Raw genomic sequence first — 26,662 nt, forward strand, 5'->3', positions numbered from 1 at the left:
ATTTTTCAGACCGAAGGAGGCTACAGGCTTTTCCTTATCCTATGCAGAGAGTTCACATGTATTTGGAGTTTTTCCTTGTCCTTTGCTTGACATGTCTGTTTAATTGTTACATATTTCTGCTTGGGAATTCTTCAAACTGAGGAGCTGAAGGTGGCACACCAGTTAAGAGGGGGTGCCCTCAAAGTTTTTCTCTCTATCTGCTGGAAGGGAGGCAAAACCCAGCACCATAGGGCCTCTTCTTCGGCTGCCGGCTCTGGGAGTGCCAGTGGCAATACTGGGCCTTTTCTTTGCTGCCAGCTCCAAGAAATACCAGCAGTGCCGCTGGCCTCTGCCACTGCTGCAGGTCCTTTATTTTTGCTGGCAGGATTTCCCCTGCCACATCAGTTTTGCACCACCTCAGGACCTTCCTGCTGGCAACAATGGCACCGCCCCTCCTTCGTACGCCTCTGATCTGAGTTCTATCTGAGTTTGGGAGCCCTTTTAGTAGGGGGGCTCATCCGTGGTAGTTGATTTGTTTTATTGGTTTATCCCTGCTCATGGGAAGAGGTTGCTTTGTAATGTTCATAAGTATAGGCTGCAGATGCCACCGTTGCTTGTATGAATGTTTTTAGCAAAGCTTTCATTCTTGGGTCTCCATCTGCTGGTAGGGGAGTAATCTGGTAGGCCTCCAAGAAAGAAAATTAGCAGTTGAGAAATCAAATTTTACAATTAATTCCCCCACATCAGGGTTCATGCTGTAGATAGAAGAGATGCACATGATTACACATGTTCTCAGAGAGGAACTCCTACATCCTTAAGAGTCACTGCTTGTGTCTCTTGTTGCTGCAAGGTGCTGAGAGCAGAGCCCAGGTGCTGGCCTGGATCCAAGTATCAGGCAGTGGTGACTTTTGTGGCACACCTGATCAGGTCTGAAGGTATACTGTGTCATGTGCCTTAGCACACTGGTTGGGAAACACTGGCTTAGCATATGGGCTTACTGTGTTTGCAGTGGTGACAGGTACATGGAAGCAAGGACTGTAATGGACAAATGAATTTTGCAGAAGCTTAATCTGCACTGGAAGAAGATAATTTATTGAAGTAGAATAGTACCATTCATATAAAAGTGGTAGAACAAATATTGAAAAGTCTGAGTGGGGTGAAGGAAAGGTTCCTATTTTGATCAAATCCTATGCTGTTACTCATATTATATTTCCTTCTTGGCGAAGCACTGTGACAAGGCGATAGCTAAAGCTAGAAGAATGCTGGCCTGCATAGAGAGGAATAACCAGTAAGAACAGAGGTGATAATCACCTTGTACAGGTCCTTGCTGAGGTCTCACCTCGAGTACTGTGTTCAGTACTGGAGCCCGTATCTCAAAAAGGATAGAAACAGGATGGAGGTGGTCCAAAGAAGTGACCAAAATGGTGTGGAAGATTTATGAGGAGAGACTGAAGAATATGAATATATATACCCTGGATGGAAGAGTTAAGTGTAGGGGGAGATATGGTGCAGACTTTCAGGTACCCGAAAGGTTTTAATGATTTGTGTACTTTGAACCTTTTCCATTGGAAAGAAATCAGTAGAACTAGGGGTCATGAAATGAAACTCCAAGGAGGATGACTAAGATCCAGCGTCGGGAAATATTTCTTCATAGAGAGGGTGGTGGATGCCTGGAATGCCCTTCCAGAGGAGGTGGTGAAGACAAAAACAGCAAAAGATTTCAAAGGGGCATGGGATAAACGCTGAGGATCTCTAAAGGCTAAAGGATGGAAATGAAGAGAAAAGTGCATGGGGTGTTGTGCCAAAACACGTTTTATGACGCTTACCCAGAGATGCAAGAACACTTAGATTTTGTAGAAAGCATAATTTTTTATTGAGCAATATAAGTATTCTTGGGAAATGCTGGATGCCATTTCACTGACAAACTGACCACCAGCATCTCGTTGTATACATGAACTGATCCTTCTTTTATAGGTAAAATACAATACAGTACTAGGTCAGAAATTCTGAAATTGCATGACCACCTGGAGAATCATTTACATAAGCTGTCATGTCAACAGCGCATGAGATTATCCTTAAACTACCCTGACCAGTTCTCCAAGTTGGGGCCCATTTACCATCATTCTTTAGATAATCCTTTGATCTGTTAAAATCTTGCTGTTCAGGGCAGTTGTTAAATCTTAGGCTGTGTTTACAGATGCCCCTGATACAGTTGCCCCTGTATCCAACATTCTAGCCTGAGGTTCTGACAGTTGCCTTCTGCTTTTGTGACCCTATAATTAGGCATCACAAATTGTCACCAGCTTCAACTGCTGTCCAGGTGTCCTTGGAATTCCTGCAGGTCAGGTTCAGTAGGGCATTTTAGTTCACATAGCCAGAAAGGCTAAGATAGCAGAGGATTCTGGGCTAGTTGCCATCTCCATGTTGGTCTCAAGCTCAGGCACACATATCAGAGGGTAACTTGCTGCTGTGGTGGTTACTACCCTTAACCAATAAGCCTTCATACTGTTGATGCAACTCCATCATTGCTCTCTGGTTCAACAACAAAGGGAAAGGTGGAATTAGATTCAGACAGCAACCGAGTGCCCTGATGTTTACAGTCTTTGAAATTGATAAGCATGAGGTTAACCTGCACAACACAGCAGATACTATCATAAGCTTGCTGGCAGATTGGATGGATCATTTGGTCCCTTGCTGGCATTATTTCTATGTTTCTATGAATGTAAACTTGGAGTTGGTGGTTCACGTAAGCAAGTGTTCCATAAGTAGAAGTACTTTGGGTATGTAAATTTTGCATGATTTTGCTGAATGGTATTTTTGCCTCCTGTGCTGGGCTTGACATCATGTTCTCTTTTGTTTAGAGTGGAGTGCAGTTCATTGCAGCCCCTTCTGGCTCAGCTGCAGATAAGGTGGTGATTGCAGCCTGTGATGACCTGGGAATAACTTTAGTGCATACCAACCTTCGTCTCTTCCACCACTGAATACTCTATGCAACTTTGCTGGCAGTCTTCTAGAAGGAAGGATTTGAAGATCCTCAAACTGGATGTTAATGCTGTAAATACAGTCTTGTTCCAAAAATCAATTTATTCAAAATGGTTTTTGAAATGTTTTGAAGGTTCACAAATTATGAAAATAAAAATTGTTTGCAGCGAGATTAATAGTCTTTTTTTCCCCCTCCCACCTCCTACTCACCCAAAGACTTTTATCCCAGTTAAGAGGGCAAAAGGGTCATGTTTTACAACAAGAATCAATTGGGGATTTAGATAAATAAGGAAGTAACCTAGTCCTTATCAGTAGATTTACAGTTGTCCCCTTGCAGGTCATTGCAAACTGCCATAAAGTACACCAAGTAAATTTTAAGGATTTCACATTAGATTAAGCATCCCTTCTTCTTACCAATTTTAATTAACTCTAGCAATTCAACATTAAGATGCAGACAGCAGTCCAGGAGTGAGATTGTGGGCCTTCTGGTATTTTCCACTCAGTGGCACATGTATGTTTATTGGCCAGTTGGTGTGAGGTTGTATGTGTGCATTCAATACAAATAACTCTTAACTCTCTGAAAAAGAGTCTGATCTCCAGTGGCTAGAGTAGTACACCTGGAGGAGCTGAGGCAGACAAACATTTGAGAAGAGATCTTCAGGGAATTAGTAGTAAAGACCCAACTCCAGTCTGGCATCCCTTGTGCTGCCTTGGAGAAGGAAGGTCACGTGAAAGGAGAGGATCATCTTGGTGTAGCAGGAAGTGATCCTGCAGCTAGGATGTGCTGTTAGGATGATGCAGTATCCTTTTGCACTGAGGAAGAAACTTCAAGGGTTTGTGACTAAGAGGGAAGGATGAGGATGACTCTCATAGTTGGCAATTTAATCCTTAGGAATACAGATAGCTGAGTGGTTGATGGATGTGAGAATCACTTGGTAACTTGCCTAACTGATGTAAAGGTGTCAGACCTCATGTGTTACCTAGATAAGATTTTAGACAGTACTGGGGAAGAGCCAGCTGTCTTGATACATGTGAGAACTGACAAAAGGAGGTGTGGGATATTTATTTATTTATTTAAGGATTTATATACCGGAGGTTCCTGTATAATATACATATCACCCCGGTTTACAATGAACAGTAACTATCGCTTCAAGTTAGCGGTTTACAATGAACATAGTTAATCCAAGAAACAGAAAAAATATATATATATAACAATGCTAACAATTAATAAATAACAATTAATAAATGAAAATAAATGCAATAACAAATTAATAAATTAATAAACAAATATCAATGAAAAATGGCAATAAAAAATGACAATAAATAAAATGCAATAGCAGTTAGTAAAATAACATGAGGGTTAATGAGAAAATAACAGGGTTAAATAACAAGGTTATGTGAAATATGCTGGGGTAATCGGAAAATATGTGACTGACTTTCTTCCTGCTCTTATATATAGGTTTCTGGAAGCCAAATTTATGATTGTAGATAGAAAATTGAAATCCAGAACTGCTCGGGTAGCATTCGTGGAAATGCTCCCTATTCCACATGCAGGATCACAGAAGCACAAATAAATATGACCTGTTATACAAGGAAAGTCTATATGAGACCTAGTGTACCTTCATACGATGCTATTAGTAATATATACAAGGAAAGTCTATATGAGACCTAGTGTACCTTTATACGATGCTATTAGTAATATATACAAGGAAAGACTATATGAGACCTAGTGTACCTTCATATGATGCTATTAGTAATATATAGCTATATTACTAATAGCATCGTATGAAGGTACACTAGGTCTCATATAGACTTTCCTTGTATAACAGGTCATATATTTATTTGGGATTTTGTTACATGTTATATTTTGGGTTTCATTTCAAGTAGGATCACAGAAGCAGGCAGAGCTCCTAAGTCTCAATGTGTGGATGAGACTGGTGCAAGGAAGAGGGATTTAGATTTGTTAGGAACTGTGCAACATTTTGGGGAAAGGGAGCCTCTTTAAAAAGGATATGCTCAACCTTTAAACAGAGTAAAACTAACACTTAAAGAGAGCAGAATCTAGAATATGGGAGAAACTGTCAGTTGCTTAACAGCCCATGATTTGGAAGGAGGTATCTCTGAAGGATACTAATAAAACGGAAGTTTGAGCATCCAGATATGTTCCAATAAAGATAAAAGAAGCTGACATGCCTTTTAAGTAAATAGCAGACTTAAGATTTCCAATTATCCCCGTCAACTGCTAGGCATGCTATAAATATAAATATCATACTTTGAAATGTCTGTATGCAAATGCAGCAACTAAATCAAAAAAAGTGGGAGTTAGAGTATATAGCAATGAAGAGGTAGACATAATTGGCATCTCAGAGACATGATAGAAGGATAATAACCAATGGGACAGTGCGATACCAGATACAAATATTGCAATGATAGGGTGGATAAAAATGTTTGGGGATGGGGGGGAGAGTGGTGTTATATGGTAAGGACAGCATAATCAAACAAATATTCCACAATGCAGTTAGACTACTGCCGTATCTCTATCAATAGAAATTGTGTGTGATAGGGAAGAGTATAACAGTGGGGGTATACTACTGTTCACCTGGCCAGAATGAACAGATAACATTTCATCATTTAACAGAAATTAGGGAAGCTAACAACTCTGGCAACACAGTAATGGAGATTTTAATTATGCCGATATTGATTTGGTAAATGTCACATCAGGACATGCTAGGGCAGTAAAAGTTTCTAGATGAAATAAATGCTTCAAAGAGCAGCTGATCCAGGAACCAATGAAAGGGGGAGCTATTTTAGACCTAATCCAAAATGGAATGCAGGATTTGTACAAGAGATAGTAGTGGGGGCTATTTGGCAATAGTGATCATAACACAATCAAATATTTCTTAACTGGAAAGAGGAAATGAAGGAAAACTACTGTAGCAGTTAGCTTTCAAAATAGTGACTATAATTAAATGAGGAAAATAAAAAAAAAAGTAAAAGATGCAGCTGAAAAAGTTGAGTTTACATTAGGTGTGGACATTGTTTAAAATACCATCTTGGAAGCATTATAAAAGGAAAGCCAAACAACTTTTGGCATGGTTAAAAGGTAAGGTGAAAGAGGCTATTATAGCCAACAGAACTTTAAAAAAATGGAAAGAGGATCTAACTGAAGAAAATTTGGAAAAAGCATAAGCACATCCTGTGTTAAGGCAGGCAAAATGAATTTGAAAAGAAGCTTGCTGAAAAGGCAAAAACGCCTAATCTTGTAAGGGCATTGATTGGGCCTTTAGATAATCGAGGGGTAAAAAGATCACTTAGGGAAGTCAAGGCCATAGGGGAAAGATCAAATGAATTATTTGCTTCAGTGTTTACTGAGGAGTATATTTGAGAGAGACCCTTGCTGAAAACAGTATTTAATGGTAATGATTTGGAAGAACTGAAACCAATCATGGTGAACCTAGAAAATGTAATAGGGCAACTTGACAAACTAATGAGTAGCAAATCACTTGGACCAGATGGTTTACATCCCAGAGTTCTGAAAGAACTAAAAAATAAATTAATAGTAATAGGTCTAACCATTAAAATCAACTATTGTACCTGAAGATTGGAGAGTGGCCAATGTAACACCAATCTCTTTAAGAAGAGCTCCAGGGCTGATCTGGTGAGCCTGATCTCAATGCTGGGAACAATCGTACAAACTATTGTACAGATTCAAATTACATATAGACAGATTTGATTTAATGGGACACAGCTAACATTTACTCAAATGTCTTGCTTCACCAGTCTGCTACATATTTTTGAAGCGGTTAATAAACATCTTTGTGAGTGACATAGTGGAAGGATTGTCAGGAAAGGTTTTGTCTTGGCTGATGATTATGAAATCTGCAACAGGGTAGACAGCCAGGAAGGTGTGGATAAAACATGAGGAGGGATCTAGCAAAACTCGAGGAATGGTCTGGTTTAGCAGCTAAAATTTGATGCAAAATAAGTTATGCATTTAGGCTGCAAAAACCCAAGAGAGTATAGTAGTGGATGTGAAATTCTTCTAAGCATGAAAGAAGTACAGGTTCGGGGGGTGAATGAACATGATTATAAGGTGGTCAAACAGCTATATAAAGCTATCTCAAAAGTCAGAAAGTTGCTTGGCTGCATTTGGAGAGGAATGGACAACAGAAAAAGAGAGGTGGTATTGCCCCTGTATTAGGTACTGGTGAGATCTTATTTGGAATACTGTGTCCAATTCTGGAGGCCATACCTTCAAAAGGATATAAACGAGATGGAGTTGGTCCAGGGGCTGGCTACTAAAATGATCAGTGGTCTTTGTTCTAGACTTAAAGATCTAAATATCTGTACCCTAGAAGAAAGGAGAGAGAGGGGATATGATAGACATTTAAATATCTCAAAGGTTTCCATGTACAGGAGGAAAACTTCTTTCAAGAGAAATGAGGTTCTAGAATGAGGGGGGGGGGTCATGAGATGAGGATGAAAGGGGATAGATTCAGGAGTAATCTTAGGAAATATTTCTTTACAGAGAGGGTGGTGGATGCATAGGATGGCCTCCCCGTGGAGCTGGTGGGGAAAAAAAACAACTATCTGAATTCAGGAAAGCATAGCATAAATGCAGGGAATGTAATGGTGGAGTGATGGTAATTGGAAAGCTGAATTAGTTGGGCCTTGCATTCTTTTTCTGCCATCATGTTTCTATGTGGATAATGCTGAGCCAGTGGATGTAATTATCTGGATTTTCATAAGGCATTTGACAAATTTTCTCATGAGAGTTTACTTAGGAAATTAAAGTGTCATGAGATATGAACTGGTTAAAAGATAGGAGACAGAGTATGACTGACTGGTCATAAGAACATGCCATACTGGATCAGACCAAGGGTCCATCAAGCCCAGCATCCCGTTTCCAACAGTGGCCAATCCAGGCCATAAGAACCCGGCAAGTACCCAAAAACTAAGTCTATTCCATGTAACCATTGCTAACTGCAGTGGCTATTTTCTAAGTGAACTTAATAGCAGGTAATGGACTTTTCCTCCAAGAACTTATCCAATCCTTTTTTAAACACAGCTATACTAACTGCACTTACCACATCCTCTGGCAACAAATTCCAGAGTTTAATTGTGCATGGAGTATAAAAGAACTTTCTCTGATTAGTTTTAAATGTGCCACATGCTAACTTCATGGAGTGCCCCCTAGACTTTCTATTATTCGAAAGAGTAAATAACCGATTCACATGTACCTGTTCTAGACCTCTCATAATTTTAAACATCTCTATCATATCCCCCCTCTTTAGCCTTTCCTCAAAGGGAAGCTCGTCCCTTTCATTTTGGTCGCCCTTCTCTGTTTCTGCTATATCGTTTTTGAAATAAGACAACCAGAATTGCACAGAGAACTCTAGGTGTGGTGGTCACACCATAGAACGATAGAGAGATATATTCTTTTATTCTTCATCCTTTTTCTAATAATTCCTAACATGCAGGCCGATACAGTAAGGACACGTAAAACAGTGCGGCCGGGCGCATGTTTCGGTTCACATACCGCTCGATTCAGTATTCAAATTAGACACAAATCCAAGCGGCGTCCAAAGCATGTCAATGAAGCGGTAGGCGTTCGCAATCCATTTTACTGTATAGAGTGGTATGCAGCGCCTATACAGTATCCAGGGTGCACTGGTACCTGTCATTTCAAATGTCATTCCACTAGGTAAGTGGATGGTTCTTTTCTACATACCCTGCTGCCTTGAGCGCCCGGCCAGATGTCCAAGCCAGAGGCTGGGCGCTCAAGGCAGCGGGGCCTCCGATCATGGACGCCCGTTTACAGGCAGGAAGGTCCATGAACGGACACCGCGACCTTGGACGTCCGAGGTCGTGGCTTCCGTTCATGGACCTTCCCACCTGTAGGCCCTGCTGCCTTGAGCGCCCAGCCAGCGGCGTCCAAGCAGGAGGAAGGCTCTGTATAGGCCGTCCATATAGGGCATCCATGTCTCTGCTGGACCCCGGAGCCTCAGGACGCCTAGCGGATGCCTATCTTTCCGGTGTCCGTAGAGGTGTCCATGTCCGGAGCCTCAGAGATGGATGGTACAGTTGAACCGAAACAGAACACATACCTCTTCCGGTCTTGCTGCTGGGTCTCCGGTCGGATGGGTTCCCCTTGCTGCTGGGCTCCCCTGTTCGCCTCTCCAATCTGCCGAGCATTTCTCAATCAAGCATTTCTCATTCTGCTTCTCAACCGAATGAAAAACATTGCCAGAGCCAGTATATACATGTTGTCCATGGCGCTGTCCGATACGAAGCTGACTGAACACTACACTAACGCCAGGGATAGGGTAGGCGGTAAATATTCAGGTTAAAGACACGGTAAATAAGCTGGATAACAGGGCGATAATTTGGGTGCATGGTACTGTATCGGAGGGAATAGCTAATCCGATCATTAACATGTCATATACATGCGGTGGGCAGAAAGGGATATGCGTCCTTTTCGGCAAGCGGTAAGGACGCGTAAAAGCCGATAATCGCAGGTACGCCTTACGCATCCAAAACGTGGGTCCAAAGCGGGTTAAAAACCAGGTAACCATGGCCGCGCTTTACTGTATCGGCGTGATGGTTTGGTTTTTTGACTGCTGCTGCACACTAAGATGAGGATTTCAAAGTATTGTCCACAATGATGCTTAGAGCCCTTTCCTGGGAGATGATTCCCAATATGGAACCTAACATTGTGTAATTATAGTTTGGATTATTTTCCCCTATCTGCATCACCTTCCAGTGGTCCACATTACATTTTTTTTTTTATTTCATCTGTCATTTGGATGCCAAATCTCAAGATTCTTCTGCAATTATTCACAATACAATTATGATTTAACAACTTCTGCTGTCTGCAAGTTTGATCACCTCACTTGTTCCCTTTTTCAGATCATTTATAAATATGTTAAAAGAACAAATCCCTGGGGTACTGTATTTACCTTCTTCCATTAAGAAAACTGTTAAGACCTTGTGAGACTGGAAAATTGGGCATCCAAATGGCAGATGAAATTTAATGTGGATAAGTGCAAGGTGATGCATATAGGGAAAAATAACCCATGCTATAATTACACAATGTTGGATTCCATATTAGGTGCTACAACCCAAGAAAGAGATCTAGGCGTCATAGTGGATAACACATTGAAATCATCGGTTCAGTGTGCTGCGGCAATCAAAAAAGCAAACAATGTTGGGAATTATTAGAAAGGGAATGGTGAATAAAATGGAAAATGTCATAATGCCTCTGTATCGCTCCATGGTGAGACTGCACCTTGAATACTGTGTACAATTCTGGTCGCCGCATCTCAAAAAAGATATAATTGCGATGGAGAAGGTACAGAGAAGGGTTACCGAAATGATAAGGGGAATGGAACAGCTCCCCTATGAGGAAAGACTAAAGAGGTTAGGACTTTTCAGCTTGGAGAAGAGACGGCTGAGGGGGGATATGATAGAGTTGTTTAAAATCATGAGAGATCTAGAACGGGTAGATGTGAATCGGTTATTTACTCTTTCGGATAGTAGAAAGACTAGGGGGCACTCCATGAAGTTAGCATGGGGCACATTTAAAACTAATTGGAGAAAGTTCTTTTTTACTCAACGCACAATTAAACTCTGGAATGTGTTGCCAGAGGATGTGGTTAGTGCAGTTAGTATAGCTGTGTTTAAAAAAGGATTGGATAAGTTCTTGGAGGAGAAGTCCATTACCTGCTATTAAGTTCTTAGAGAATAGCCACTGCCATTAGCAATGGTAACATGGAATAGACTTAGTTTTTGGGTACTTGCCAGGTTCTTATGGCCTGGATTGGCCACTGTTGGAAGCAGGATGCTGGGCTTGATGGACCCTTGGTCTGACCCAGTATGGCATTTTCTTATGTTCTTATGTTTCCAGTAGAAAGAGGGACTAGACAAGGCTGCCCTTTATCCCCACTTCTCTTTGCCCTATTTTTAGAACCTTTCACACAGAATTCGCAATAATGTCCATATTTCAGGAGTAAGAGTGGGGGATTTTTCCTCCAAATTATCTCTTTTTGCTGATGACATATTTACTATTACTAACTCCACTCAATCCTTACCAGCGGTAAGCGACGAAATTACAGCCCTCAGTCATGTATCAGGCTTTAAAATTAATTGGGAGAAGTCTGAGTTACTCAACATTTCCACATCTGCTGACATGGCTAAGAACATCAGACAATCCCACCCTTTTAAATGGGCCACAAATAAGATAAAATATCTAGGAATCTATATAGGTAATACCCTTGATCTTTATCAACTCAACTATCCCCCTCTGCTGGCCAAGATTTATAAAGAACTGGAAGAGTTGGGATCGCTACCACATTTCTTGGCTGGGGCGTCTAGCCATAATAAAAATGAACATACTGCCCCGCTTATTATACCTTTTTCAAACTTTGCTGATTGAAATTCCTGAGAAAATTTTAGAAAAATGGCAATAAAGATTGCTTAAATATCTTTGGAAGGGGAGGCGACCCTGTATTCCTAAAAAGATACTATTCTTGCCTAAATCGAAGGGGGATGCTGAACCTGCATTACTATCAAGGAGTAGCCCAATTAAAGGCTGTTATTGACTGGCACAAACTTAAAGGGAAAAAAAAACATGGGTGGTGTTGGAGCAAGCTCTTTTTGGCACAATGGCAACCAAGGGCCACGTGGAGACAGGTGACCTTAAAAACATGGGAGTGTTGGAAAACATTGTTAGTGGGCCACAGAACTTACTACTATAGCACACATTTATTTCATAATACTTCCTTCAAACCTTCAGAGGACCTCCTGTCCTTTAAAAGATGGATTGCACAGGATATTCACCAACTGGCGCGTATCTGGGAACCGCGTGGGATGATTTCCTTTAGCTCACTCTGTGCTCGATACCACTTACAGGAAATGGAATTCTTTCCATACTTACACTTAAGACATTTTATAGCACGGAATGGAGTTGCGGCTGATCTGGTACTTGGTATACCACCATTCGAAAACCTGTGCAGGCAGGCGGACAAATCACTTAAACTCAGCTCCCAGCTTTATTCACTGTTAAATGGTAGATTCCAGATGGATATGGCACATATCAGAGCATGGGAGAGGGACTTAAGGTGGGTGGCTGGTGGAAGATTGAAGGCAGGTATATACACAATTGGGGAAAGGTTGATATTCGCTAACCACATAGAGAATGGATATAAACTGCTATTCTGGTGGTATATCGCTCCAGGTAGGCTACAATATATGAAGCCGGGGCTTCCCGACTCCTTTTGGAAGTTATGCTCTGCTGAAGGCACTTTCGTTCATCGTTGGTGGACCTGTCCCAAATTCCAGCACATGTGGCAGCGGGTATCGGAGTGGCTATCCTCCATTTTAGGGATATCAATGGCCCTCACTGCAGATCAAGCTCTATTGAACCGAGAGGTGCCAGATCGCAACAAAGCTCAGAATAGATTTATCAAATATGTGGTCACGGCCTCTAGGTGTTCCATAGCAAAATATTGGCTGTTCCCACCCTACAATATGTCCAAACCCAAGTTCTTACTATGCACACCCTGGGGAAAATCACAGCATATAAACATAAAGCGATAACCTGATTTACACAGACTTGGTCAGATTCTGAGATCTGGCTCTCTTTCGTAGCAACATAATATTGTATGACCTTATTATACTGCAGCGTTCACTTACGAATTCAAATTGCATTATTACCCCTGAGTTAAAATACCATTACAAAATCTATCCTCATCAGGAACTTATTGCATTGAGAGAGAGGGAAGGGGTGCCTTAAATGAAAATTTCTGTATGTAAATGATAATTTCCAGACCAAATTTGACATACCTTGTTTATTTCACTGCCAGATAATTTCATTACTTTGATAATGGTGGCAGTGTTCTATCAGATATTGACTGGTAATCAAGTTGGTTATGGTTGTCTGTGAACTGTTCCTGTGTATGTACAATGGCTTTTTGTATCTTTCTTTATTAAGGCATAAGACCATAGTTCTGGAATGTTTTATCTGTTTATCAATAACACACATAAATTTAAAAAAAGAAGAGGAGGGAGTGAAGCAATGGTGAGGTAGGGGATAGATTCAGAGGCAGAGAAGAGAAGCGGGAGAAAATTAGATACATGAGAGATGCAGCTGTCAGGGGAGGGGAGGGAAGTGATGAAGACCAGAGAGAGAATAAAACAATAGAATGGAGAGATGAGCCTAGGGGTGTGTGTGTGTGTGTGTGTGTGTGTGGGGGGGGGGGGGGGGGGGGGTTAGGGGACATATGAGGAAATTAGGGAAGAGACCCAAGACCACCGCAAATTAAACCCCATCCAGATAAAGGTAGTAAAAGCATTCTATTTTCACTTTAGTAGAAAAGGAATATGTAACGCAGTGATTGGAGTAGCTGTATGGCTCCGCTAGTAAATTAGAGTCCCTGCATGCTGTGATTGTTTTCACTGGATCAATTTAAGTATTATCCAAAAATGGTTTGCAGGACCTATCGAGAGCTCATATTCACATCTGAAGAAGGGACCTGTGTCTAATGTGACATCTGCTTTCAAAAGCTCATGTATAACTTTGTTTTAGATTACTTAATGCACTGAGCAGTAAAAGGTTTCAGAATCTGCCAAGAATCCCCAAACTGGAATGCAATTTACTGACAGCCCGATACAATAAATCTGCGTGGAAAATGGGCGCTCAGTGTTGAGGGCCTGCTTTCCTAACACGCGCCCAGCCTCCGCTCCTGGGTGTGCAATCGAATATTTAAATGAAGGGTTGGGCTGCCAAGAAGGCACTAGGGGCAATTGGCAGGAGAGGTGGTTGGCAGCGGGTTAGGATAAGGGATGCTCGTTAATTGAGCTTCCCGTTCCCTAACCTGACCGCTGGCATGCTTTTTTTTCTTGTACCTTTTGGTTCCTCCGACTTAATATCGCCATGATATTAAGTCTGAGGACGTACAGAAAAGCAGTATTTTCTGCTTTTCTGTACACTTTTTTGGGCTGCTCAGAAATTAACACCTGCTCTGGGCTTATAGTATAAGGGGTTGTGGATGCGGGTCCAACTGCGAATTAAACAGTGCACTCAGCTGAGCGTGATTTACCGTAATGGCCTGTATATGCTCTACATAATTTATTTGTTATATGGAGAGAGATGGTAGAGGCTAAATAATTTGTAAAACACGTAGTGCCATGCCAAGTGCAATAGAGCTGGCACCAACCCCTTGATAAAGAACCTGCCAGCCCATCACTGATCATGTAAGGATCAGCCAGCGCAGCCTGTCCCCCTGGCTCTTCCAGCCTGGCTGGTGGCAATTTTTAAAAAGGTCAGCAGGATCTCCGTAATGCTCCTGACCTGCCTTTACAAAATCATTCTTTGGAGACAGAGGAGACTGCTGAATTTAATTATCATAATCTCAGGAGGGGAAAGACTGTGCAGCCAAAGCAGGCCCAGGGCATATTATAGGTTGAGAACAAACCCTTCCTGTATAATAAAAATTAATTTTAAAATGTCTCTAAATGTAGTTTCTCCCCCCCATAATCTTCTCTGCTATCAGGTCCAGAACACACAAGTATTTTTGTACCCACATAATGTTTTAGTTAAAACGCGTGTAGATACAAAAGCATTGCCCATTGCTTATGATGAGGTAGCTTCCTAAAATTTGCCCCCATAGGTGCGTGTTCTGGCCATGGTTATTCACTGAAGAACCAGCAGCAGGGCAAGGAATTCAAATCGTGCATTGTGTATTCTTTTCCCAGGCTATCTTAAGCTTAATATTTGATTTTACTGTTACTGTAATGTAAGATGTACTTGCAGCTTTTGACCTAGCAGTTTCTGTCTGGAGCTTTGTACTTCCAGCTCTATCAAAACCAGAACTGGGACCTGGCCCCAGGAGGTTTCATGCACGACGCGTGGGGCATTCTTTTCCCCTATTTTATATTTCCCTGTCCCATACCAAATGCACCCCGTTCAGTTATTGCAATGAACACTTCATCCATGAGCAGTAAGGTCGGTCACAGTGAGTACTGTGTAGTGGTATTGTATTGATGTTTGGGCTTTTTTTAAGGTAAACTATTAGAGGTTGGGATGATGCGGTATGTAAATATTTTAAATAAATAAATAAATACCTTCCTCCCCGTAAGGGCTGTGAATGGGTTGTGCTTTGTTATTAAAGACAATTGAACTTTGAATGTATGGAATTTTGAACATATGTATGGAAGATGTGCACATGGACAGTAGTCATCAGTTTGAAGCTATGACACTTGGCATTACGCGCAAGCTTTACATTTTGTGATAATTGAACTCTGGCTCTGTTTCCTACTGTGTCAAATATGCACACATTTTATTCATAAGCAGATGATGCTACTTGGTCAGAGTAGCATGCTACATACTTAAAGGTGAATTTTCAAAAGCTGTGTGACTATATACTATTTTTTTTTTAAGTCAACATCCATGATTAAATCAGGTTCAGATCAGTCTAAAAGCTCTACTTATCTGGCTGTCCGATTCAGCCAAATATATAGCACTTTTTAGACTTACCCGTCTATCTGACTTTGCTGCATAAGCAGCATTTTAAAACTTAGCTAGGTAAGTAGCATTTTATTTTAGACTTATCTGGCTAAGTCCAGATAAGTCCTTCCTAACTATGCATATAAGATATGCTAGACATGCATATCTCATATGCATATTTAGGAAGGACATCTTGCAAACCTAACCAGTTAGGGTCGCTTGAGGGCCAAGTTTTCCACCCCTCAGCTAGACCACCTCTGCTGTAATATAAGCCCATTAGCTCCAGTCCTTTTCCTAGTAGAGGGAGCATAATCAATTACCATCCTCACTCTACAGCAGCAGAAACTGTGCCACCGATATGACACAGAAAGAAAACGAGGCGGGACACTGTGATACATTGTCATTAGCACCATTTTATGTATTTTAGTGCACAAGCAGGCCTTTTTACCCTTCTCGGTCCCAGTCCATACAGGTATCTTAGATACATGATACAATTAAAATTTACAAACGGTCATCGCACTAAACAATAACATTAACAATATCAAAATAAAGCCAAGCGGAGGCCCGCCGATAGTGTTTGCATAATAAGTGGAGGGAATGCAATTACATTACAGAAAAGTATAAAATAACACATTACCAAAAACTGGCACTTAAAACACGTCTGTGCTGAAAGCGTAAGGCCCCATTTTATCATCATAAGACCAGGAATGTAGTAAAGCTTGTAGGGTGATACCTTCATACACATTTCTGTAGCTGTACATGTGAAATAAACGTCCAGGAAGCATTACATTTCTTTGTCTCTCTTTATAAATCCAAACACTGCTCTGCAATTTGGAACGAAGTGATTTGAAAGGCTTTTTAGCAGTTATAATTCTCTTTCACAGGCTCATGCGCACAGTGCGGCAGGATTTCAGTCCACAGTTGTAACGCTCAGGTTAAATTTTTTTTTTTTTAACTCCCGATGCAGCAAGCTAATGATAAGCTAATGTATAGGGAGTTAAAAAAAAAAAAAAAAAAAGGGGGTGGGTTGCCCGTAAAATGTGTGTTTGGCATAGGATGAACCCACATTTTAAGACAGAAATGGAACTGGGGGCGGGGAGTGTCCCTAACAGGCAGATCGGCTCTGGATAGGTGCTGGTAGCCACCACCACTTATCCGGATAAATACAGACTTATCTGTGTAAGTAGTGACGGCCACCGCCACTTACCCGCTTAAAAACTTATTAAGCATTACTCTCCCATGCAGAGAGGTGCGTTGGCCCAGCAAGGGTTTTCTTAGAGCTGGAAACTAAACTTTTGGCTCAGAGATGAGTTAAGTTTCTCCCGCTACTGCACTGGCACTAAACCAGTAAAAAACAAACAAACAAACCCCCCCCCCCCCCCCCCCCAGATAAATATGAGAAAAGTCAAAACCACTTTGTGGTTGAGTGCTTTATCCACAAAATGTGTTTGAAATGGGTTCCAGTGCAGTAGAGTTTGGAAACGTAACGCCATCTCTGCCCCTGGAGTTACGTTTCCAGCAGTAAGAAAATCCTGGCTGAGCCAACGCCCCTCTCGGCACTGGGGAGTACTGCGAGGGTGCCAAGCATTGCTCCCATTTTGTGACTGCAAACCACCTCGTTGCATAGGCAGTAAAGTTTATGCTCACACAATGCAGGCCAGAACGCAGCTTTCTGCATCAGCCTGTCAGCATGTGATCCATTTCTCAGCATTTCCCATGAGTGACTTCAATCCAAGTCTGTTTCCCCACAGGGGTACGTATCTCAAATATCGTTGAAAAGATTTTAGCTATGTAGACATACATGCAATTTTCACAACCCAATTATTGATTACCATGTCCACTGCTTTAGTTAATATAGAAAATATTCAGACCCCTGCACATGCCCCGGGTTTAATAACGAGTAGAAGAGGTGTGTGTGTGTGTGAGAGAGAGAGTGGGTATGTATTTTACTGGTAGCTCAGCAGCTTTCACAGCTGCCTGCGCTGTTAAGTCTAAATGTTAGCGTGAGGGTCATTTTCTTACAGCAATCTACAGATCTTACACCAGTTTTCAAGGTGAACTTATACTTGCTTTGAACATTAACCCAGCAAAACCTCCCCCCTGTCCGTTACACCTGCTAATCTGTGCAAGGAAAATACACAAACACACCTTTCAATTTTGAAAACTGCCTCAGCTCACTGCAGGTAAAAATATGAGCAAAATCATATTTAATGCAGAGCAGTGCTAGGCACTCTTCTAACCTGCCATTTCCCTGCATGAAATACCTCTTTACTCATGGCTTTAAAAATGACCCCCAATAACGCAGGGTTAGCTTTAATTCAAAATGCATTTGCATTACCCGATGCAAGATGGGGCCTGACTGAGCCAGAATTTTCTCCTATTCTTTACCACATGAGGAAACCCTCTCTAACAACCACAGACCAGCATTAGGGGAACTGGAAAAGCGGAGGCCCTGGCTGAACACCCAGATCTTTTACCTGGTGAGCACCGGTGTTTACAGGTTCCCTTGGTACAGGGGCGGCTCTGCTGCGTTCAGGTATTGAATGGGGTCCTGGAATATTTTATATACTGTAAACGCACATATGCCCTTCCTTTAGCTGCTGACTGTTGGTGGCTTCAGTACTGGCCACTAAGGTCTTGGAATTTGTACATTGTCCAGCCTTAGGAATACATCTGTCCTCATAAAAAAAAAAAAAAAAATGAATGCAGCTTAGCATGTTGAACTCCAGTCGCTCAAACAGGTTTGGTTTTCAGGATTTCCACAGCGAGTATTCATAAGATATTTGCATACAATTGATTAAAGAATGAGGCTGATTTGCATAGTTTGTCTATCCCAAAAGCCAGGCCTGTTTGCGGCACGCAGGAACTGGAGTACATCATCACGTGCCTAACAGAAGTCGCCCCATCGCCACAAATGATCTAAATTCACTGACTGTATGTAATTAATTACTTTTCAGCTTCTGATTATTGCTCTTTCTATAGTAGGCAGCATGGTATCAAACTAGCTTTACAGATTTCCAATGTGTTTTGTTTAAACAAAAATATATATATATATATAGTTACCTTTTAAAATAGTGGAAAATCCAAAGCATTTATAAATGAGCTAGTTTCATAATATTATATGTGACCTTTTCAAGCAGATTATCGTACTTTGGGTTTTGAATATACAAACAGAATAAAAACTATGTTGAGGATATGTACTATACCTTGATTTTAAGTCAGTCAAAGCATAAGAGCACCTCAAACTAGATGTTTCTAGAAAGTAATGCTTAAAAACAGTGCATAGAAGAATAAGTGTTTCAAGCAAAATAGCTATTCTCCTGATTTAGAGGTCATGGAAGAATGGACAAATTACTTTCATGTTTTCTGCACTCACTGCCCAGACCGAGGATCCTCTCCACTTGAAATAGTTTCTCCTCGCTCTGTACTGGCTATGAGCAATCTTGTCCACAGGATGGCAGCACAGAACTGGCAACAGAAAGATTAGTCCATGTTACTGATGAAACATCTCACCAAGACGTGACGTGGAGTGAGAACAGAATGCAATTGTGCCGTTTGCCTGTTTCTGCAGACACTGCACAGGGATACACCACCCCTATACACATTATTGATGGTGGGACAAAATGAGCCACGCTGCTGCTGGTCCTGCAGCCCATCCCATAGGGTTACACCTCCTTTGAGAAAGGGAGTCCTGGGTCACTGCTGTGATGGTTTATGTGAGCTGACCTTTTAAAGACCACCTTGGGCATTTTGCTGGTCGCATAATGTGGCTCAGTCATGCCACGGGAAGTGCGCGGTAAAGAACCGGGCTTGTGAGCAGAAGAGGGAGGGAGGAGATGAACATAAAAAGCAGAATCAAATCGGCAGGGATCCCTCTGTTAATCTCCAGTAGACAGTGGGTGCCCAGTGCCATAATCTCTTTTGACTGTTTACTAACACAGACTCTTCCTCCCCTCCTGTGTGTGTGCGATCTATGCAGGCCTGGATGTACTAAGGCTGTGCTTGGCTGTGCACACCTTTCTATGCATGCCTGACTCCTTATTTATTTATTTATTGGTTTTTTATATTCCAAAGTATTGGTGGAGGCCTTCACTCCGGTTTACATTTTAAACAAAAAGTGTGCACATAAATTAGCTCGCCATGTAAATTCCATGTTAATCAAGGCATTAGCTAGCGCTCCCGAGGGCAGAGAGGTGCATAGGCTTAATTACCTGCTGTTTTCTTACCGCTTCAAATATAAATCCTGATCAGAGATGGAGTAAAGTTGTTGTGGCTAATGTTAGTGTATGGGGCTGTGGTACGGATGTCCTGTATTCAGGATTTATGCAGATAAGACAATTATGTGCGTTATTATATGCAAAACATGATTTGTGTGCACCAAATATGAATTAGGAGCATAAAAGGTCTGCTGGAGCAACTTTTCTGCACACAACTTACATGCACAACTCAGCTTTTCTGTGCACAAATCATGTTTTAAGTGTGCAAAACAAAGTTTGAACATACAACATTTTCTGTGCAGAAGATGCAGTGTGTGTGCACTTTGTTTTTTAAACCCAGGGTGCATTAGCATACCATTAGCTTACCACAATGGGTGTTAAATTGTGGCCACATTTTTTTTTTGACTCGGGTCATTACATAGGACTAAGAGTCACAGTGTGCATGTGTCTCTGACTGGCAGACTGCATTATCATGGAAGCTATCACACCGGCTGAAATCTTGGCTCATCTGGATCACTGCCCCCACGGATTTGGACATCTCCACGCTGGTACAGTGATGGCAAACCACTGACTTTTCAAACCTGCCGTGCTAGCTTTTGGATTGGAGGCCTCTCACACCTTTCCAAAGCCTGAAACAGGTCCCTGCAGAACCTTTTGCAGTGAAGACACCTCAAATGATGCAAGGATACTTCTTGGTCGTCTTAGTGCTAGGATTCTCCATGCCCGATACGTTACAGGACTGAAGGTGGGAAAGCGGTTAGAACGCCTGTATGGGAGAGGTGGGAATTCGGTTCTGAACTCAGAGGCCAGGGTGAGACGCTGTGCATTTTCATTTGATAAAGATGGTTTTACAAAGCCTTTTTTTGTCCTTTGGATCACTTTGGTTTGATTACTTTAATTCTAGAATTCAGTCAGCAAGCTCATACTTCATCCCGCCTATTTCTAAAGCTTATGAACAGGACAGCAGCTCTCTCATGAAGCTCTTTAAGTCACTACAAATGTTTTATCAAAGATACCAATCTGCGCCCTAACTTATGGCAACCAGGTGCCTATGGCTGAACTGGCGTCTGGTCATTTGTGGCCTGCTGACTGTAAGCTTGAGGGAGGGAGTAGAACAGCTCCATAGCTCTCCTAGTGTATACCCGTGAATTTCAATAATGCACTACAAACAAAACCAAAAACCAGCACAGAGTACATGAAGCTCTCGGACAACTACTGCAGAAATTGCTGCTGCTTGATTTGTTAACCTTCACAAATATTTGCATAACAGTTTGAGGGGGCAGTCATTTGCAGATTGTAGCACATTTTTAAATAAAGGTATTACAAGTACAGGTTACATTTTCTCCATTCTTTTTTTCCTAAAAAAAGACTGAAGGAACCAAAATAAACTGTGTAATATGAAATCAAGTAACTAATCAAAACACCTTTTTCAATTTGGTTTAAAAAAACTAAAAATGTTCCAGTGCTCTTTACTCCAAAATGAGTTGTAGGGTACATTTTCTAGGATATTTTAGGCAAGGACGTCTCCCCCCCCCAGCTCTTCTAGTGAAAAGTTCCAACAACTAAAGGAAAATATTCAGTGAAGATGTCAGAGGTATAGGGTTTGGGGTTTTTTTCATGTACAGTATTAACTGTATTCCAAAATAAAAATATGGGTAGTTTGAAGACGTCAGAATTGAAGGAGGTTGGAGATTTCCCCCCCCCTCAACCAAACTGCTGTTATGACAGAAGAGCAGGATGTTAGTGTGGCACAGCTCGGTCATTAATAAAAAGTTAGGGACTGGAGTGAACACTATTAAGTACTCCGGCCATCTCAGCTTGCATCCCTCTTTAACACAGCCCTGCAGCTTCGTTCTGGTGTGAGGTCACGGTCGCCTCAGGAATCGGAGCTCGACCCATGGACTTCTCACCAAACATGTCTGAAAGGTAATGGGGGCTACTGCTGCTAGTTGTCCATACATGGTTTTCTCCTTCCCCTCCCAACTCTTGAGAGTTTCTATGGTGAATGAAGATCACTAGAACCAGCGTGCACCTTCCCTTGCAGGGGCACTGGAGTGAGTCAGCCGATGTGGCCAGAGGTCTGGAAGTGGAATCTAATGGCAGATCAAGGGTTTACGCCTATTTTTTAATCCCTGTCACTTAGCACTACCTGCACGGGAGCCCAGGCCCACTCTTGGCAGTTTAGAGATGTGAAGAACAGGGCAGTCTGTCTGAATTTCCCATCGCGGCTCTATTCTGATATCTCAGAGTTGCTTTTTTATTTTCATAAAGAAAGGGTAAACTACAACTATCATGATGTTTTTTGATAAGCAAAAAGCCATGGCAGTAGGATACTAAAACGTGTTATGGTCCAGCACCATCTGTAAAAGCCATCTGGCAGTAATTGAGCAGTTCATATTCAGCCTGTGTAGGGGCCTTTAGTGTTACCAACACTTGCAGCTCTCAGAGTCTCCAGGAATTAAGGATTTTTACCTCTGGGGGTGGGCATGAAGTTAAACAGATTTAGGAGGGCATTGTCTGGAGAGCTCTAATCAACTACGTAGACAGTAGCATCTTTTAATGCAAACTCAGCATCAGGACATGTCCACAGAAGCAGGGGGAATTCACATCATGGCGATGGTAACACTTTGTTATCCCTTTCAGTCGTTATCCTGGAACGGACTTGTACTTTGCCTTTTATATTGGAGAAGGGTGCCTGGTGTGGCTCCACGACTCAGTCCAAGTATAAAGGTTCTTATATATTTTATACAGAGCAAGAGTAACTGTCTAAGAAGAAATACACCTGTGCCGGGCTAGAAAGAGGAGGCACTGGCCTTATCCAAGACAAGACAAGACAGAGGAAGGCGAGATGAAAACAGGACACACAGACACACACAAATGACAAATTAGATCTCCCTTACTACTGCCTCCAGTTACATCCCAGATACCCTATCCAAACCGGTTTTCTCAGAAAAAGCAAGCATGCTGGCGGTCTTCATTCCACCTAAACTGCAAAATGATACAGACGAATAATGTGTGTGTGTGTGTGTGAGACATTTTCTACAAATATACTGCTCACACATTCCTGCTGCAGCTTCCAGTTTAAGAATGTAATAAAAGGCATAGCAAGGTCTGCCGGGCAGCTGTGACATGTCTAGAGAAAGTAAAGCAGAGTGAGGTCGATACACACACTCATAGCCTGGGTTTTAAGGGCTGCGGTGGAAGTGAGAGAGACTTTTTTAGATTCTGGAACTGAATTGTAACTAAAACCAGTAAAATACTGCATGGCTAAGGGAACAATGAAAAAAAAATAATCTGCTTCCTAATACTAAGTCCTGTGACTGTAAAACCTTTTAAACAGGGGTGTCCACAAAATCCCTTCTCAATAAAAAAAAAAAATAAAAATATACAAATAAATAAAATGAAAAGAAAGCATATATATATAGTACAAAAGAGGAGATGGGTTTCTTAGCGAGTTATGATGGGGACAAGATTCTTAATGATGCTTCCGGTGTTGCTACGATGCGGGAATATCCCATCATCTCTTTTTGTCACCAAAAACCTCAAGGCTAAGTACTCTTGCTCCTGCTGTGGAAGAGAATGAAGAGCACTTACGGGGCCTGGAAAGGCTCACTGCTGTTACTTCTGGCTTGATTATAAAGTAATAAACATGTAACAGACAGTAAAACTACTTATCACCAGTGCCTGAGCTGGAGACCAGACAAAGATGCCTTTTTGTCCTGCTGGGAAGAGCCTCACTTGCATTCTGGCACCTTCCCAGCAAGGCTCCATTGGGATTACTGCAGGGCCTGAGGCTCCCATGAGTGCTTCTCTGACAGCAGGCCAGGGTGTGTGCATAATTCCCCGACAGCCAGATGCACGGGCCTTACTGGTCCTTGGAGCAGGGAAGCTTTGGGGCCATCAATAAGAATGACAAGAATACAGGTACTCCCAGTTCTTCTTGTTGGGATGCATTGTGCTAAGGGGTTTCATTCAGGAAGCGAGGAAGAGGAAGAGCGTGGCTGGTTCTGTGAGAGTTACTTGTGCTCTTGCTTCGACGCTCATCCTAGTCCTACTGTTTCTTTGGGGGTCCATCAGAAGGCAGAACTTGATTGTCCTCACAAAGTTAAAGAAATAAACCTACAGTTATTCCAAACAGGAAGACATCTGAAGGCAATAAGACCTGAATATAAATGTTCTAGGCTTAAAGTACAAGAAAAGAAAATGTGATTTTTTTTTGTTGTTGTTGTTGAAAAACAAAACGACACCTCCATTTAAGAAGTCAATATAAGGTCTTGGAAACCATCGTGAAAAGGATGCTGGCTTTCTATCAGGGAGGACTTTGGAAATGAAATATCACCTTTTGATTAAAACAGTTAAAAGTCTTGTTATAAAGCCAAGGCATCCACAAAAGAAAAAAAAGACTGTATTCAATAAAATATTTAAAAAATAATGCTGATGCTTTGGTGGAAAGCTCAATAATCCTTGGGACTTGACAGAAGGCTCTCCCTGAGACATCGGAGCTGCTCCTCCCCTAGTTTGATCTTCTCCTCTAGCTCCCTCTGTTCTATGATCAGAGCAGACTTCATCTTCACAAAATGATGGTAGTCTTGGAGCTGCTCCTCCATCAGACACCTAGCGATTGTGTCATAAACCACCTTCTCCCGACGGTCCACGTGCTCCTTCAGTTCTTTGGCATCCTCCAGCTGCTCGGTCAGCTGTCTTTTCTTCTCTATCAGTGCAAGCTGTGAAAGACAAACACACGTCAATCACGATTCTTGCCAACTTACCCTCCAGAGCAAGGACTGGCTAGCCAGTCATCATTCCCTACACTGCCCGTCTCTTGCTAGCAGAGCGGTCGGCCCCCTGAAGATCCTAAAGCACAGGGCAGCTCAGCTTGGTTTCAACCCCCTAAACAGTCTTGGAAACCTCAGGACGGAACTGGGTCATGTTGACCACATTAATCTATGTTTCAAGAAAAGCTGAAAACCATCAGAATTTGTCAGAAAGCATATTGGGCGACTATGCATCAAATTTCTCTGCTGCTAAGAAAAAGCACAGCAAGTTTTAACAACCTTTAATGACACCACACAGCAAGACCTTCACTAAACATCAGATCTAGAGTCAAAAGGGCTCAGCTGGCCAAGTATGGGGCTTAGCAGGACAAGCCTGGGATTTTAAATATCTTGCCCCTTGAGGTGGAAAGTTTTATCTGGTAAGGCATTACCTGGATAAAACTTACTCAAATTAAAAAAAAGGGGGTGGCAAGGCAGGTGCATTTTATGAACGGGGTTTCAGCTTACCTAGGTCATGGTAGACAGCAGGTCTAATGTTATCCAAGCAAGTGTAGCTGGATAACTATACCTAAAACAGGATATATTCAGCGGGACTCTTTTGCCACCGAATATCCCAGTTAAAGTTAGCAGAGTAAATAGAGAAAAAAAAATGTTGTGGACTGTAGCAGTCCGATCCCCCAGCTCTCCCCTGAAAATTCACATTTCTCAAAACGTCAGGCTGAGTAGCCTGATCCCTCCCCCAAGTTTAAATTAAAAAATGCGGCAGTAAGCAGCCCATTCTCCCCGAAGCTTCCAGTATCTCAGGAGGAGGAGGAGGAGCAGGAGAGGCTGGTCACTCCTCCCATGGGCCCCAGAACAGCTGACCAGAGATTCATTTACTCACTGCACCCCGCCAGGACTGGTGACCTCGCCGAAGATTGGCTTATTTAATCATGAAGCTTATTTTATACCATCTATAGCAGGGATTTCTACGCTGCTACAGACGGTAAACAATTATTGATATATTTGATACCCATATAGTCACCTAGGCTTAGATTTTTACAATTTACATAGGATTCTCAGTTCCATGCCTTCCTTCCTAACCATGTTTTGAAAGAAAAGGTTCCCTTTGATATTCCTGCTCTTAACATTACACTGCTTTTCTTTAGATTGTATTTGTACTTTTCAGCAGAGATTTTCACCTGTTATTTAATTTTATTTCCCTTTATGCATTAGTTTTTTTTAATTATGCATATACACATTCCTTGATTAAAGTAGCTGTACTGTTATAAAGGGTAGAGATATCATTAACATACTTAGATCTGTGTCTACTTTCAGGATGCATGTGATACTCCTTCACTATTACTGGAGAATAAGGATGATCAATGCCAGAATCCCATGTGAAATGGTTTCTTTTCTCCCTTTGAGATTTGAGTTGCAGACATATACTCTCACTGTTAAACATCGTGTCTTCTTTGGGGAAGGGTTACTGTTTCTACCTATAACCACTGCATTGTGAATGTACATGGTCAGATGTACATGAGGGACCCCAAGCAGCAGATATTCACCGATATATCCTCAGAGTGCTTGGATCACCAAAAAAAGAATTTAACATTACTCCAGGGACTCGCCGTTTTATTTGGACTTATGATCACCACCAAAGATGTGAGGTATTTAAAAGGATATTTCTATTCTATATAATTATATAGTTTTATATGACCATTACATGCAAAGCATTGATAATGAAGGCAAGAGAATTTGAAAAAGAAGCTTGCCGCGGAAGCAAAAACTCATAATAAAAACTTTTTCAGGTACATTTGAGGTAAAAAGCCTTTGAGGGAGTAATTTGGACCATCACATGATCAAGGGGGAAAAGGAGCCCTTAGGAATGACAAAGCTATAGCAGAGAGACTAGGGGGGTAGATTTTCAAAGCGCGCCTACAAGGATGTGCCAATTTTATAATGTGTGCATGCTAGCGCCAGCATGTTATAAAATCGGATGGCCATGTGAATGGGGAAGGGGGGGGAGGGGCAAATTTTCAGAAAATATGCAGTGACTCAATCGGGCCTTCCCCAATTCCCTCCCAGTCCGCTCCAATTAAGGAACGGACTGGGAGGGAACTTCCCTACCTACACTTCCTCCCCTCTTCCACCCTCCTCCCTACCCCTAAACCTAACCTTCCTTTCCCTAATTTTTTTATTACTTACTGCTCCTCCTTAGCAAA

General features: G+C 41.8%; 2 protein-coding genes across 4 annotated transcripts in view; one reads left to right on the forward strand and one right to left on the reverse strand.

Moving 5' to 3' along the window:
• The window catches only part of LOC115094435 (bifunctional purine biosynthesis protein PURH-like), a 113,179-nt gene extending 110,046 nt beyond the window's left edge, over positions 1-3,133 (forward strand). The window contains exon 16 of the mRNA XM_029607488.1: positions 2,841-3,133. Coding sequence (XP_029463348.1) covers positions 2,841-2,960 — 120 coding nt within the window. The 3' untranslated portion in view covers positions 2,961-3,133. The remainder of the gene's footprint in view (positions 1-2,840) is intronic.
• A 12,726-nt stretch (positions 3,134-15,859) lies between these two features.
• SHROOM4 (shroom family member 4) overlaps positions 15,860-26,662 on the reverse strand; it is a 318,353-nt gene continuing 307,550 nt past the window's right edge. For all 3 annotated transcript variants that reach the window (XM_029607489.1, XM_029607490.1, XM_029607491.1), the window contains one exon: positions 15,860-24,407. In XM_029607489.1, coding sequence (XP_029463349.1) covers positions 24,138-24,407 — 270 coding nt within the window. In that variant the 3' untranslated portion in view covers positions 15,860-24,137. The remainder of the gene's footprint in view (positions 24,408-26,662) is intronic.

Source organism: Rhinatrema bivittatum, chromosome 6, assembly GCF_901001135.1.
Source record: "Rhinatrema bivittatum chromosome 6, aRhiBiv1.1, whole genome shotgun sequence".
In the NCBI taxonomy this organism is placed as follows: Eukaryota; Metazoa; Chordata; class Amphibia; order Gymnophiona; family Rhinatrematidae; genus Rhinatrema; species Rhinatrema bivittatum.